The sequence below is a fragment of the Xiphophorus hellerii genome, chromosome 2 (genome assembly GCF_003331165.1).
Source record: "Xiphophorus hellerii strain 12219 chromosome 2, Xiphophorus_hellerii-4.1, whole genome shotgun sequence".
Taxonomy (NCBI): domain Eukaryota; kingdom Metazoa; phylum Chordata; class Actinopteri; order Cyprinodontiformes; family Poeciliidae; genus Xiphophorus; species Xiphophorus hellerii.
The window spans coordinates 24,337,063-24,351,192 of record NC_045673.1 but is presented as its reverse complement, the minus strand read 5'-3'; the positions used below and the strand labels follow the sequence as shown (position 1 = coordinate 24,351,192).

General features: G+C 38.4%; 1 protein-coding gene across 4 annotated transcripts; it reads right to left on the bottom strand.

Annotated features, from left to right (window-relative positions):
- Positions 1 to 1,587: 1,587 nt before the first annotated feature.
- Positions 1,588 to 13,583, bottom strand: LOC116729715 (uncharacterized). 4 transcript variants are annotated; one of them, XM_032578428.1, is made up of 6 exons: positions 13,304 to 13,583; positions 11,745 to 12,044; positions 11,081 to 11,140; positions 10,865 to 10,925; positions 10,160 to 10,313; positions 1,588 to 2,081 (listed from the first exon to the last, which is right to left on the bottom strand). In XM_032578428.1, exons 2-6 carry the CDS (start codon positions 11,985 to 11,987, stop codon positions 1,949 to 1,951), a joined length of 651 nt encoding a protein of 216 aa, XP_032434319.1. In that variant the 5' UTR covers positions 11,988 to 12,044; positions 13,304 to 13,583; the 3' UTR covers positions 1,588 to 1,948. The 4 variants fall into 4 exon arrangements, with proteins under 4 accessions (XP_032434319.1, XP_032434328.1, XP_032434301.1 ...); XM_032578437.1 differs by having other exon boundaries at positions 11,745 to 12,004; XM_032578410.1 differs by lacking the exon at positions 13,304 to 13,583 and having other exon boundaries at positions 11,745 to 12,595.
- Between the last annotated feature and the right edge of the window lie 547 nt (positions 13,584 to 14,130).

Sequence of the window (14,130 nt, the reverse complement as noted above, 5' to 3'; positions counted from 1 at the left end):
TGGTCAAAAGTAAACTCAAGCGTGCGTCACGAGTCCAGTATGCACACATTCATTGGTCGAGGTTTTTTTTGTCAACTAAAGAAATTGAGCAGGTTGCGTTCAGCATTTTTTTTTTATTATTTACAAAATTGTTGTTAAAGCCTTAAAAATAATTTCGAAAATCAGCACAATGTTTTACATTTTCTTTTAAAACCACTATTATTTCCGAACAAAGTAAGCGGAGGTCCATCTCGGCACTAACTCAAACCTTTTAGAAGAAATATTTCCAGTTAAAATTTTTTCCTAATCTTACTTTTTATTCACTGCCATATGTATTGAAAGCGGGGGGGTGAAAGTAGCCGGGTACGGTCGGGTCCTGTGTACTCCTAAAAGATTTAGTTGGGGTAATTCTGCAGTACCTGCAAGAGAGGGGAGCAGCTGTCTGCTGTAAAAAAAAAAAAAAAATTAAAAAATCAATGGGTGGATTGTGCAGCCGTGAGTGCACCCACTAATCAGCCGTGATTGATTAGTTTTTCAAGAACAATCTAAAACAGGACCTAATCAGTTAATAAATAGCTGTTTTCCCATTTCGTATTGTTTCTGAACTATTCGTGCTTCGTTAGAGCAGGGTGCTCAATACGTCGGAAGGTTTTGAGTTGATCTCGGCATTAGGTGACAAACTGAACGCCGCCAGGACGCTGAGACCAGCACGCAGGGGCGCTGCCAGGAATCTTGAAATTAAAAAAAAAAAAAAAAAAAAAGGGGGGGCCCTGTCAATTACAAAATTAATCATATTGTATTTTCGAAGATTGTTTTTAGCAGTAAAAATTTTATGTTCCCACTCCCGGACCAAAAAAAAAAATCCAACATGGGTACAAATGTAAACATTTGAACCTATCATAAAGATGGTTTTGATAAATATTCAAATAATGTTGAATGTTTAACATATCCATATCCAATCATTTGGTTCCACACAGTAAAAAAAAATTCCGTAAAAAAACAGGAAAATGTCCTGGTAATTTTCTGCCAGCACATTTTCTGTTTTTTTACGGAAATTCTGGTCATAAGTTTTCCGTAATTTAACAGCATTTTTTTATGTTAAATTTACCAGCACTTCTGTTAATCCATAATTGAAATTTTCCGTATTTTTACAGTACATGTCCTGTATATTCACAAACACTTCTGTAAATAATGAATTGAAATTTTCCGTTTTTTTACAATATGTATTAAAACATTCCGTAAAAAAACAGGAAAACATCCTGGTAATTTTCAGCCAGTACATTTTCTGTTTTCTTACGGTATTTTCACAGTTTTTCAATGTTAATTAACTTGCATTTCTGTTAATCCCTAACTAAAATTTTCCGTATTTTTCCAGTAAATCTGTAGTATATTCACAAGCATTTCTGTTACTTAAAAACTTGTATTTTTGACATTCAAACCATTCAAGTCTGTGTTAGACATTGACTAAGTAATAAATATAAAGCACTACATTTTAAATAAACATAAATTTAAGCAAAACTCAACTTCTTATTCAAAAGGACATTTAGACCATGAAATTTAGTGTTAAAATAGCTCATGCAGATGGGTTAACAATGAAACCATAAACAATCCATTTGCAAATTTTATTTTGCAGTTCATGGTTTTTCAATACCATATCAACACATCATTACAATATAATTACAAATTGCATTCTCAATTATATATTCAGTCAAACATATTTTTAAAGTTGTTAAGGTCAATGTAAAGTTCATTCTTGAGTCCAGACTTTGAAGTCAATTTAATAATTTTGTTAAGTTTAATTTAATTAACACAATCCAACACTAACATTAAAAAAATACAATTTTAATCTTGCAATTTGCATTACAAGATTAAAATCACAGGTGTAAACAAGGACCAACATCCAACTACTATTTTCTGAACTGCTGTCAACATAACAGAGAACATTATGAAGCATCACCTTTTACAAGAATCAAATTTTCCATGGACTGTCAAAGTCATACAGTTCATTTACAAACTTGAGCAGTCGGGGTGGAATGTGATGATGCTTCTTCCCCTTCATTTCAGCCTTTGACCCTCGTTTGGGGTTTAAGCCCAGAAAGACTCTAAAAAAAAAGGGAATGGATACTTGAGTTTAACATACAGACAGATGGTCCAAATTACATTATCACTAGGACTACCAAAGATTCCCAAAATGGGAATCTTCGTCCAGGTACCAGAGAGGGGCCAGTTTGGCCCTGTCCCTAGAGCTACCAGAGAGGGGCCAGTTTGGCCCTCCAAGAGAGGGTGTGAAGAGGCGCCTTTGTTATGTAAATAAGGCCATTACTATCCTGTTCCAAGGACAATCAGCGTGAAAGTTGATGTAGTGAGTTTGGCTCTCCTCCCCCCTGCTCATCTACATGGATGCTAATTAGACCATTCAGAGTCGTCAGTTTGGCCACATTTGGATGCTAATAACCCAGTTTGGCCCTCTCTCGGTAGCTCTAGGAAGATACCCAATCTGGCCCCTCTTGGTAGAGATAGGAATTTCTCAAAATCCTGGTAGTCCTAGTGTTAAAAGACAAATAAATTTTTCATATCATTGAAAAATGTAAAGGTTCTTGAAGGGCATATCAATGGGGGTTTTTCTGTAATGTGACTTCTTACTCTATTGAGGTTGGTAGGACACATTAGCTATATACATTGTCAGAGAGCATTTTCGTACTGGATTAACTTTATGCTTACAAACAACACCAATTGCTAGCTTAGTGATCTGGCTGTTTTATCCATGCATGAGATATGTCAGTGTCTTGTCCTAATTTCTCAGCTCTGGGTTTTTCCCTTAAATAGTTTTATAATCCAATTGGAATCCCAATCAAAGCAAAAAGTCAACAAAGTTAATTGGACTTCCCTACATCCGTCTACATGCACTGAAATCCTTAATGTTTCTCACATAGATGAATGACCCTCGCAGCAAACATGCTGTGTCTTAAAATACTAATACATTTTCAAAAATCTGCACAGAATTCATGTTGTAACACCTGGCTACATGTTTTCCTTCAGGATTCCTTTTCTTTTTTTCAAAAATTGTGTAGCTGAGTGTGTCTTTAGGCTGAATACTAATGCCTCTCAAAACAAATCAATTTTTCAAACAATTGACACCCTAGAGATAGCCATAGAAAGTTGACTTACATCACTCACACTGAGCTTCTAAGCCAAATTAATGTCCATAACATAGCAGAGCAAAGCTCAGTTTAGCCTTTTAAAGAAGAAAACTGTTAATTCCACTGCTAAATGGCTTTTCTCAAGGGTTGGGTCAAACAAGCTTTTCAGCCACAGGAGGTTCTTCATTCTGAGTCATGCTGTTCTTGCTGCAAGGTGAAGACGTAGAACGATGAAAGAAATCAGAACATAAAGGGTATAAGTTGAATATTAATGGAAAGGATTTGAAACCCTCTCTGATTTAACACCTGCAGCTACCTGGTAAACTGCAGCATGAAATTGCACATTCAGAGCAGTTTGTCAATGGAGCTTTCAGCAGATAAAGCAAATGAAATGCAGAGTGGAGGAAACATATTGGACTTCTACACAACCTGATGTTTCTTTGAATATAGCGTTCCTCACAATAACAGCGACGGCTGGTAAAGATGTGCAAAAAGGCATAAAATTCATCTTTATCACAGCTGTATTAGCTCACAGTAAAAATTAAAAAGGAATCACGTCTACAAAAATGTCTCGGATATTGGCATCCCTAATGGTAAAATAAATCAATGCAACCGTTCTTGTAATTAATCATTTAGTTATTTCCTGAAATATAGCTATGACTCTCAGTACAATGTCCCTCATCCACTTTTCAAAATGAGAAAAACAAGAAAATACAACCTTCAAGTAAAGCAAATGCTCTTCATAAGTCAATAAATAACTTATGAAAGATATTTGCCTAAACTCGCCCGACAAACAGTCAGAAAAGCTGAAACGTTTTAAACATCGGGAACTGTAGCAAGGATTGGTGTTATGAGGGTCACCAAGATTCTGTAAAGATCATTAAACACTTTAAAAATACCAACCAAGAGTAAATTTGGGGGAAACAGCCACAACAACCAAGGTTTGCTGAGTATTCTGGTATAATAAATAAAGGTGCATAATTATAAATTAATTTATAATCAAATTAATTTGATTGTTTCTATGAATAAATTGGCAACTATAAGGGCGCATAGCCAATGCAGTGTACTCAGTGTACTATAACCCTGGCGGGCCACCATGCTTTACTTGCCCCCCACCAGGCTAAACATTGTTTCCTTATTGTAAATAAAGTTTTTTTATGCACCAGTAACAATGACTGTAAAGAGGAATTAAGCTAGGTTTATAGTTTGTAGTTGAAGCGTTGTACTGGGCACGACGGGGTGCGCACCAATTGCTCCGTCCTTAAACCTGCCTGTTGGCTTCAAACACCATTTCCAAATTATGATGCCTGCTTGTTCACCTCCGAATTTTTTTTACATCTAAATTTTTTTTAATACAAAAACAAGGTGTGTCGCTGGTAGACTTCTCTAGCAAATAGATTCTTTTGATGCATCAAAGAGTGATGTCATCACTGCTGATGTCATTGTTACCAATGGAACTGAACATTCTAATAGTTCATTCACATCAAACACGTTTTGAGCGTCAGGCGAGTCTGGTTTACATTCAAAGTCTATGTGGAGTGTTGGACGCCATGGACTCTCTTGACGCGTCAAACGGCCACATCGGCCCTCAACGCGCCTCCACATAGACGTTGAATGTAAATCAGATGCGCCTGACTCTCAAAACGTGTTTGGTGTGAACGCACCATTATATGTCCTGTGTCATATTAGTTCCATCATATTAGGACCAAAGCCTGGTCCTAATATGATGGACTCATTGCTTTGAGTCAGGGGTAACATTTAGAGGTAAAATGTGAATTAAGTTTTAGATAGGGTTAGGATTAGGGAAAATGTCTGTGTTAAGCAAAATCACAGCAACTAAAATGAAGGGAAATGAATGCAAAGTTCTAATATGGGTCGAAATAGTTTTGATAAATCTGTATAGCATTTTGTTTTCTAAATCATTCTATAAATAATGATGATATAATGTTAGGTTGTATTTCTGCCAATTGCATAGCTGCAGTACATTAGTAGTCTAATGTGTTGAATGTGCTGAGACACATTCAACGCATTAGAAACCAATCAGAACCAAAAGTTTGTCTTTTGGTTCTGATTGGTTGTTTCTGGACAGCAGCAGAGTCAGAGGAATTTTCAGATTCTCAGTTTCATATTTTACTGTCAGACACTTTTAACAAATATTCATCTAACACACTTATCCTTGCGCACACACATTCACACTTAGGACAATTTAGAGAGACCAATTGTTTTTTTAGAAATTGTACCTGCTGCAGTTTTTATATATATAGGAAAGTTTTAATAATGTTTATTTTGGTGTTTTTAACTCTGAAATTGATCTTGTGTTTTATCCATTGGCTTTGGAGTTAGGAATATTATTTGCCTGTGTCTGTTTTGATTTCCTAAATTTGTGTAAAGGATATAAATACACTGCTGTTTAAACAAAACAGCGGTGTATTCATTTGGCACTTGTGCATATCAGCCCAACAAGGCCATACTGGATATTTTGGAGACGAACACATTTATCCTTGCGCACACACATTCACACCTTAGGACAGTGTTTCTCAATTCCAGTCCTCACGCCCTCCCTGCCTGCATGTTTTAGGTGTTTCCCTTCTGCCACACGCCTGGATTGAATAATGGGTGATTAACAGGCTTCTGCAGTACTTGATGGTCACGCAATCATTTGAATCAGTTGTTCTGGTATAGAGGCACATCTAAAACATGCAGAGCAGGGGGACCTGAGGACTGGAATTGAGAAGCGCTGCCTTAGGACAATTTAAAGAGACCAATTAATTTTTTAGAAATTCTACCAGCTGCAGTTTTTATAGATAGGAAAGTTTTAATAATGGTTATTTTGGTGTTTTTAACTCTGAAATTGACCTTGTGTTTTCTCCATTGACTTTGGAGTTAGGATTATTATTTGCCTGTGTCTGTTTTGATTTCCTAAATTTGTGTAAAACATTGAATTTTCATAATGCCCAGTGTTGGCAAAACCTGGGTTTGGATTGTTATCCAGGTTAGTACCACCTGGGTGTGGGTCGGCGTAAAGGCCGAGCTGGGCTTAGACTGGCCTTCAGGCCAACGCCAACACGAAGCCCCTCCATGCAACCAGTGGAGGTTGGTTGCATGGACCTCGATGTTTGATTGGAGGTCCATCTTTCCTCGGATGTCCCTGTTGGATTGGAGGTCCATGTTTCCTCGGACCTCCCTGATTGATTGGAGGTCCATCTTTCCTCGGACCTCCCTGTTGGATTGGAGGTCCATCTTTCCTCAGACCTCCCTGTTGGATTGGAGGTCCATCTTTCCTCAGACCTCCCTGTTGTATTGGAGGTCCATCTTTCCTCGGACCTCCCTGGTTGATTGGAGGTCCGTCGTTCCTCGGACCTCCCCGTTTGATTGGAGGTCCATTTTTCCTCGGACCTCCCCGTTTGATTGGAGGTCCATCTTTCCTCGGACCTCCCCAGTTGATTGGAGGTCTGCTTCTCCTCGGACCTCCCTGGTTGATTGGAGGTCCGTCTTTCCTCTGACCTCCCTGGTTGATTGGAGGTCCATCTTTCCTCGGACCTCCCCGTTTGATTGGAGGTCCATCTTTCCTCGGACCTCCCCGTTTGATTGGAGGTCCATCTTACCTCGGACCTCCCCGTTTGATTGGAGGTCCATCTTTCCTCGGACCTCCCCGGTTGATTGGAGGTCTGCTTCTCCTCGGACCTCCCTGGTTGATTGGAGGTCCATCTTTCCTCCGACCTCCCTGATGGATTGGAGGTCCGTCTTTCCTCGGACCTCCCCAGTTGATAGGAGGTCTGCTTCTCCTCGAACCTCCCCGGTTGATTGGAGGTCTGCTTCTCCTCGGACCTCCCTGGTTGATTGGAGGTCCGTCTTTCCTCGGACCTCCCTGATGGATTGGAGGTCCGTCTTTCCTCGGACCTCCCTGATGGATTGGAGGTCCATCTTTCCTCGGACCTCCCTGATGGATTGGAGGTCTGTCTTTCCTTGGTCTCTTCTGTTTGCAGGGAGTCTTCTTTTTGCAGGGGGACCTCTGGTTGGGTGGAGACTCTCGGATGGTTGTTTTCCAGAGCAAGTTTCAACTTTATCTTCAGGTCTGCAACCTGACCCTGCAATGATTTCACTTTTTCCTCCTGTTCTTTGATTTTGGAAGCTTGCTCAGTGTGAGTTTTGATCTGTTCCTCAAATTTAAGTCTCTCTTTGTATCCTTCAATCATTACTTCAATCAGACCTTTATTGCGGGATTCATATTTTTCTGCCTCCCTCTTGAAGTGATCCAGCTGTTGAAGAATGCTCTTTGATTCACCTTCACGTTTGACTTGCAGATGACGTTCTCTTTCCAACATTTTTTGCAGCTTATGAATCTCCTCCTGCTGTGATTTCACTTCAGCCTGACATGCAATCCTTTTGTCTCTTTCCTCACGGAGTTCAAAAATCTTACTCTGCAGTTCTTCTTTAAGATCGTCTACCTGCTTTGTGAGATTGATGACGTGTTGGCTAGACTCTTCCTCGTCTTCCACTAAGGGGGTGATCTCGAAGCCAGCAGAAGGAGTTGTTTTCTGCTCGACTTCCAATGATCTTGGGCTCTCAAAGTCGCCGGAAGGACTTGGTTCACCCTGGATCTCCGATGATTCATCTTCCGGCTCGCTGTCATCGTCAAAAACAAGGATTTCGTCGTAGTCGACTTGGATGTTTTGCTCCATCATTTCAATCCATGAAAGCTCAGCTGGAAAAGCTTCATGTTCACAAGTATTCTGTTGTTGCTTCATATCTATATTCTGGTAAATTATTTCTTCTCTGAAAGGATTAATTTCGAACGTGCTCTAAAGAGTGATCTGTCGCGATAGAACTGTGGAACAGGTCTGAGAAAACACTGTCTGTGAGCTACAGTCAAGAGAGAGATTCCTTTGTGATATCATAGTTATGACATCACTGCGGATGTCATTGTTACCAATGGAACTGAATATTCTAATGATGCATTAATATCAAACTCCTATAGAGGGTCAGGTGAGTCCAGTTTACATTCAAAGTCTATGTGGAGTGTTGGATGCCATGGACTCGTTTGATGTTAAATGCTCCCAACGGCCGCTAGGCGCTCCAAACGCGCCTCCACATAGATGTTGAATGTAAATCAGATGCGCCTGACTCTCAAAACGTGTTTGGTGTGAACGCACCATTATATGTCCTGTGTCATATTGGTTCTATCATATTAGGACCAAAGCCTGGTCCTAATATGATAGACTCATTGCTTTGAGTCAGGGGTAACATTTAGAGGTAAAATGTGAATTAAGTTTTAGATAGGGTTAGGGAAAATGTCTGTGTTAAGCAAAATCACAGCAACTAAAATGAAGGGAAATGAATGCAAAGTTCTAATATGGGTCGAAATAGTTTTGACAAATCTGTATAGCATTTTGTTTTCTAAATCATTCTATAAATAATGATGATATAATGTTAGGTTGTATTTCTGCCAATTGCATGGCTGCAGTACATTAGTAGTCTAATGTGTTGAATGTGCTGAGACACATTCAACGCATTAGAAACCAATCAGAACCAAAGTTTGTCTTTTGGTTCTGATTGGTTGTTTCTGGACAGCAGCAGAGTCAGAGGAATTTTCACAGATTCTCAGTTTCATATTTTACTGTCAGACACTTTTAACAAATATTCATCCATCATCATCTAACACATTTATCCTTGCGCACACACATTCACACTTAGGACAATTTAGAGAGACCAATTGTTTTTTTAGAAATTGTACCTGCTGCAGTTTTTATATATATAGGAAAGTTTTAATAATGTTTATTTTGGTGTTTTTAACTCTGAAATTGATCTTGTGTTTTATCCATTGACTTTGGAGTTAGGAATATTATTTGCCTGTGTCTGTTTTGATTTCCTAAATTTGTGTAAAGGATATAAATACACTGCTGTTTAAACAAAACAGCGGTGTATTCATTTGGCACTTGTGCATATCAGCCCAACAAGGCCATACTGGATATTTTGGAGACGAATACTTGTGCTGTTATGCCATTTTTGGTCGGAAGGTTGCTGGGAACACTTCGAAACACACCATTTTAAATCAAGATCTTTTGAACTATGCAAGAAAAGAATGATAGTGATTCAAAATAAAGTCAACATTCCTCCTATTGAACACCTGAGCTGAAGAGAGGACAGAATGAGAGATGACACAAGAGTCTAGACAGTCTATAAAGAATAGGCAAGGTCTCAATCTGAATGTGATCGAGAAAGATTTTCACCAATCCACTACAGAGCAACAAATGACAAACAAGAGGAACCTTTATAAACTTCCACTTAAAGTTTAAAGTAGTTTACAACCTCTAGTTAACTAAACATTGCTCCACCAATGCATAGAAATTATGCAAGGTCTGGACTGAAGAGCTCCAACCAGGAATTGATCACAGTACCTTGTTGCTGCAGAACCATCCATTTGACATTAAATGTACTCAATTCAATGTTGTGCAACTGTGCTACAGTCATGAGAGGTTAATTTATTTTAAACCTACCAGAGCTTAAAATATTGTCAATATAAGCCATTGTCAAATCTGCTCTTTCAGTAATTGCAGAGGCCAATGCGTATTTGCTAAATGTATGTAAAGCCCATTTTCATGTTCACTGATTTGAAATGCAGATTTCTCCATGTAATTGTAACTCCTTTGGGACTTTCACTGTCATACAGCGGCTTTCTGGATCTGCCAGGCAATCCAATTAGTGCAGCTGATCACCAGTCCAGTTGCAGTCATGCAACTGGACTGTCTCAACAGTTGCAAATAACTCCTTGACAATCCTCAACTATGACTAATTTGAATGAACAATCACTGAAACAACAAAATTGTTGGTACACTTCTTTTAATGAAGGCAAACCCGTAACAATCACTGAAGTTACTTGAAACTGATAAAATTGTAAAAAAAAGGGGAAAAAAAGATTGACTGAAAATTAAACAATGAAAATAAGACAATGCTTCTGAACTGTGTTTCAAAAGCACAGAATTAATCAATTATTATTGCTCAGACCAAATAATTCAAAATATCAACAAAAATATACCAACCTTTGTATAAATTCCAGTGTCAGGGACATGTCTTTTGGATATTTTATGTTCAAGACATAAAACATGGAGAAGGCGTAGCTTAGGGCAGCGATGGGTGACTTGATGTGGTCATTCACAATCATTTGGTCAACAGCAACTTTAAAAAGCTGTTCACCTAAAGAAACAAATCATTAATACAAGAGTTTAAGATCCACCACAGGTGACCAGAACATGTCCATAATATGTTCTAAATACGCGCAGTAATTATATAGAAAATGTTTTATTATATTAATTTTCATATGACTTTTTTTTCACGTACCTGTCAACATATTTTTCTCTGTCCTTACATTTATTGAAAATACTGTATAATCCATGGGTGTCCAAAGTCGGTCCTCAAGGGCCGGCATCCTGCATGTTTTAGTTCTCCCTGGTTTAACGCACGTGGATCAAATGATGGCTCATTAGAGGCCTAAGAGGAACATTGACTTGCTGAAAGGTTGTTACTACCACCAGGGAGAGAATAAAACATGCAGGATGTCGGGCCTCCAGGACCGACTTTGGGGACCACTGGTATTCAGTTCCAACAATGTGTATGATATTGCATCAAAATGTATATTAGCAAACTTTAACATTATTTGAAGGTTATTCTAGAAAACATAGTACATATAGAATTTTGAATCAAAAGTTTAACAGACTGAGGAAAGCAAAATAATAATAATTGCACACCCATTATAAAGATGCATGGGGTGCTTGGCAGGTCAAGATCAGGACTCTCTGGATGCAGCAGCTAAGGAGAGAAAAGAAAATATACACAAAATAGAGAAATGTAAACACCAAAGCATGTAAATCTTCTAATAATGGACGGAACTAAACAGCTAATGTTTACAAAAAATAATTGTTAATATTTTTGGACAAAAAGAAATGTTTACAGTGTAAATTTACCTCATTTTGACAAAATAGTTGGGCTGGTTTCTCCTTGAAGAATTTTGCGATTCCACTAATGTCAGGTCTAAATACCTATTAGAGACAATTTAAACAAATACAGGAAAGACAAGAGAGTTAGATTCTTTGTTTCTCGCGAGGAGAGCAGACAGAGATGTGCTTTCAGTTACAAATCTCCAACCGCTCTGAAACACATCTGTCTGTTCCTCTCTTTTTATTTCTCTTTAGGAACCCTGCCACAAGGGGCGCTGCAACTCTATGGGGTGGGGTCAAAGCATTCATCACATGGTTGCAGCGCTAAATAACATTCACTTCTAGACACATGTTATCTATACTCTAGATCCCTTTTGCTCCAAGAACGGCGTTGAATAAGACACGTTGCATAGCTTCAAAGCAACGGCTTTGTATCACAAAGAAGCACAGAGCAGAGTTTATTGTCAGGCTTGTAAAACTCTGCTGGGAGCAATTAACACCTCTGTCTTGTAGGAAGTCCTGCAGGGCAACAGCTGCTGAGAGTAGCTGTCACCCCTATTTCCCAGGGAAGTCTCAGGATAGAATCAAAGTTATTTAACACACAGAAACATTATCTAAATGTAACTACAAGGCTACATGATACAACAAATATTTGATAATTACTAAAAATACAATTTACCCAACAACTAATCACCTGGACAGCATCACTTCCTGGAATATCCACCCCTCTGGACCCAAGGAAGTCCTTTATTGTCTTTTCTTTCTTTGACAATTCCTCTGCCAGTCTGGTTTGTACTGGGAAGCCAAGAAGGGTGGTTGTGTGATCAAACAGGTGGATTGCTTCAAAGAGAAAAGGCCAGTCTTCTAATAACTTGCTGATGGAGTTTCCTCTGTTGATTGCTGCTCGCTGGATGCTATAGGTTTCAGCCATCATTCTTCGAACATCAGACTCTGGAAAATGATTTGTTTGGAAGGCAGTTTTCAGTTGTTCCTGTGTGAATTTTAGGTTTGTCACATTCTCAGCAGTTGGCTGCCACTGCACACAACCATAGCGATTTGAAGGCAAAGACTTTTTCTGTGATGCCATTTCATCTTCGCATTGTCTCTTTGTTGAACCAAAGCTCAATGGTCTCATAACATTTTCAACTCTGTTTTCAAGCTGTATAAACAGAGAATCATATCCTGTTCCAACAACTTTTAATCCATTGACCTCTCTGTCTTGGAAAGAGCAGGGATATTGCTCTATGATCTGCTGTGCAATGTTCCTCAACTTAGCTCTTCCAGGCCTTTTTTGGTCCTTCCCAAGAACATCATCAATGATGATGCGAACAAGTTCCCTTCTGTCTTTAGGTTTTGGTCTTTTCTTTTCTTCAACAGCAATCATAAGTTGGGGTGGCATTTTGTGCCATGGCACAGGATATGCCTCACAGGAACCGGAAGTCACAGGTGATAGTTGCAGCTGGTGGCTATTCAGCTGCAAAGGTTCAGTAGTGGGGGCAGAATCAGCTTGCAATTCTAAATAGAATCAATAGAACAAAAACAAACAAACAAAAAACATGTTAATTATATTTATATGAACACAAGATTAAACCTAAATGATATATATATATATTATATATATATATATATATATAACAAAGCTGGAGTCTGGACGTAAAAACTATCCTGTCAAAGTAAGAAAAAAAAAAACCCACCTGCGTCTCACACCCAGGTTATCAAATTGTGCTTAACAATTAAAATAACTACAGCCTGACATTTAAGAATAAGCACAAGCAGTATGACGCCATGAACTGCTAACTTTCACGCGCCATTTATCAACAGTTTGGATATTGAAAAGAAAAAAACGCATAACACCAAAGGCTAAATCAAGAAAACTCACAGCAGACGACGACTGTCATATATATCAATAATTTGGGGGGCTATGTGAGACACATTCTTATTAAGATGGTCGAAAAAATCAAGCTAGCAAGTTCCTCAAGAGATAAATGCAAAAATGGGCGCCGTACTTGGAGTGTGGGAAAAAAAAGAGAAAAGCGGTCACCGTTATAAATAACCTCGTCTTACTTTTACATTTCAGAACCAAAAACGGTATTTAAAAAATATGAGTAAAAACATTTTTAGTAAAACGAATGCAAAATTATACCGTATTTACAAGAAGATAGCGGTTCGCCAGTCTGAAATATTATCTATACTAATACTATGTTTTGTTTTTTTAATTTAAAAAATGTTTATTGATTTACTTTACATTACCCCAGAGGTGCCAAAAACCGATTACTCCAACTTCTAAGTCCAACCTGGGTCCAGGATACACATTCAGTGTCGGAGAGAGAGCTTTGAATGGCTACAGAACAAGATTTTGCGCTTCGTGCAGGTTCTTGTTCCCATGATGCAATGCGCCAAATTGAAAATACGGGAAAAATACCTGTAAAATGTAAAAACGGAAAATTCCTTCAAATTTCTACTGTACATTTTACCGTTTTTTTACAGTTTTTTTTACAGTGCAGGAAATATGAAGCAACATGGAATTGAGGTTTAAAAATATATTTATTATTATTATCATTATTTTCTATCCTTGTCTGAGAAGTAAAAGGCACATTTAAACCTGCGTAGGGCTGAAATAGCCTTCCTTTTTGGGTCATCAGTTATTTATAAGAGAACTTGGCATTCTCTCTCTGTTTGCATTGCATTGCCTAAAAAGGGGAAAAATGTCCCGACTGATTCATAGCAGGACAGCGATGTTGAGGCCTGGGGATTTTCGTGACCTTTCAGGAAGATGGATATTACAGTTCAATTATACAAATTATACAAAAGCGCTCAAAACAAGCGCATACTTCACGGAGATTTGTCAGGAAACTGAACAATAAGTTTGAAAGGTAAACCGCAACCTTTGCTTTGGATTTATGATCACTTGTAACTGTCCACCACCAGGGGGAGACAAAGAGCGTAAGCATGAAGCTTGGTATCAGAAATGACATTTATGACACACCTGGACTCTGCCTGACTCACTTGTCCCAGGAAACATAAATATCTGAACTTGGTTGTCTGTAAAAATAAAATAAAATAATAATAATAATAAA

Bases quoted from the DNA above. Each gene is read 5' to 3' on its own strand.
- LOC116729715 (XM_032578410.1), bottom strand. From the start codon at position 12,452: ATGCCACCCCAACTTATGATTGCTGTTGAAGAAAAGAAAAGACCAAAA. The intron at 11,141-11,744 runs ATTAGTTGTTGG...TTTAGACCTGAC, and splicing joins GAAGTGATGCTGTCCAGGTG to ATTAGTGGAATCGCAAAATT. The intron at 10,926-11,080 runs GTAAATTTACAC...TTCTCTCCTTAG, and splicing joins AACTATTTTGTCAAAATGAG to CTGCTGCATCCAGAGAGTCC.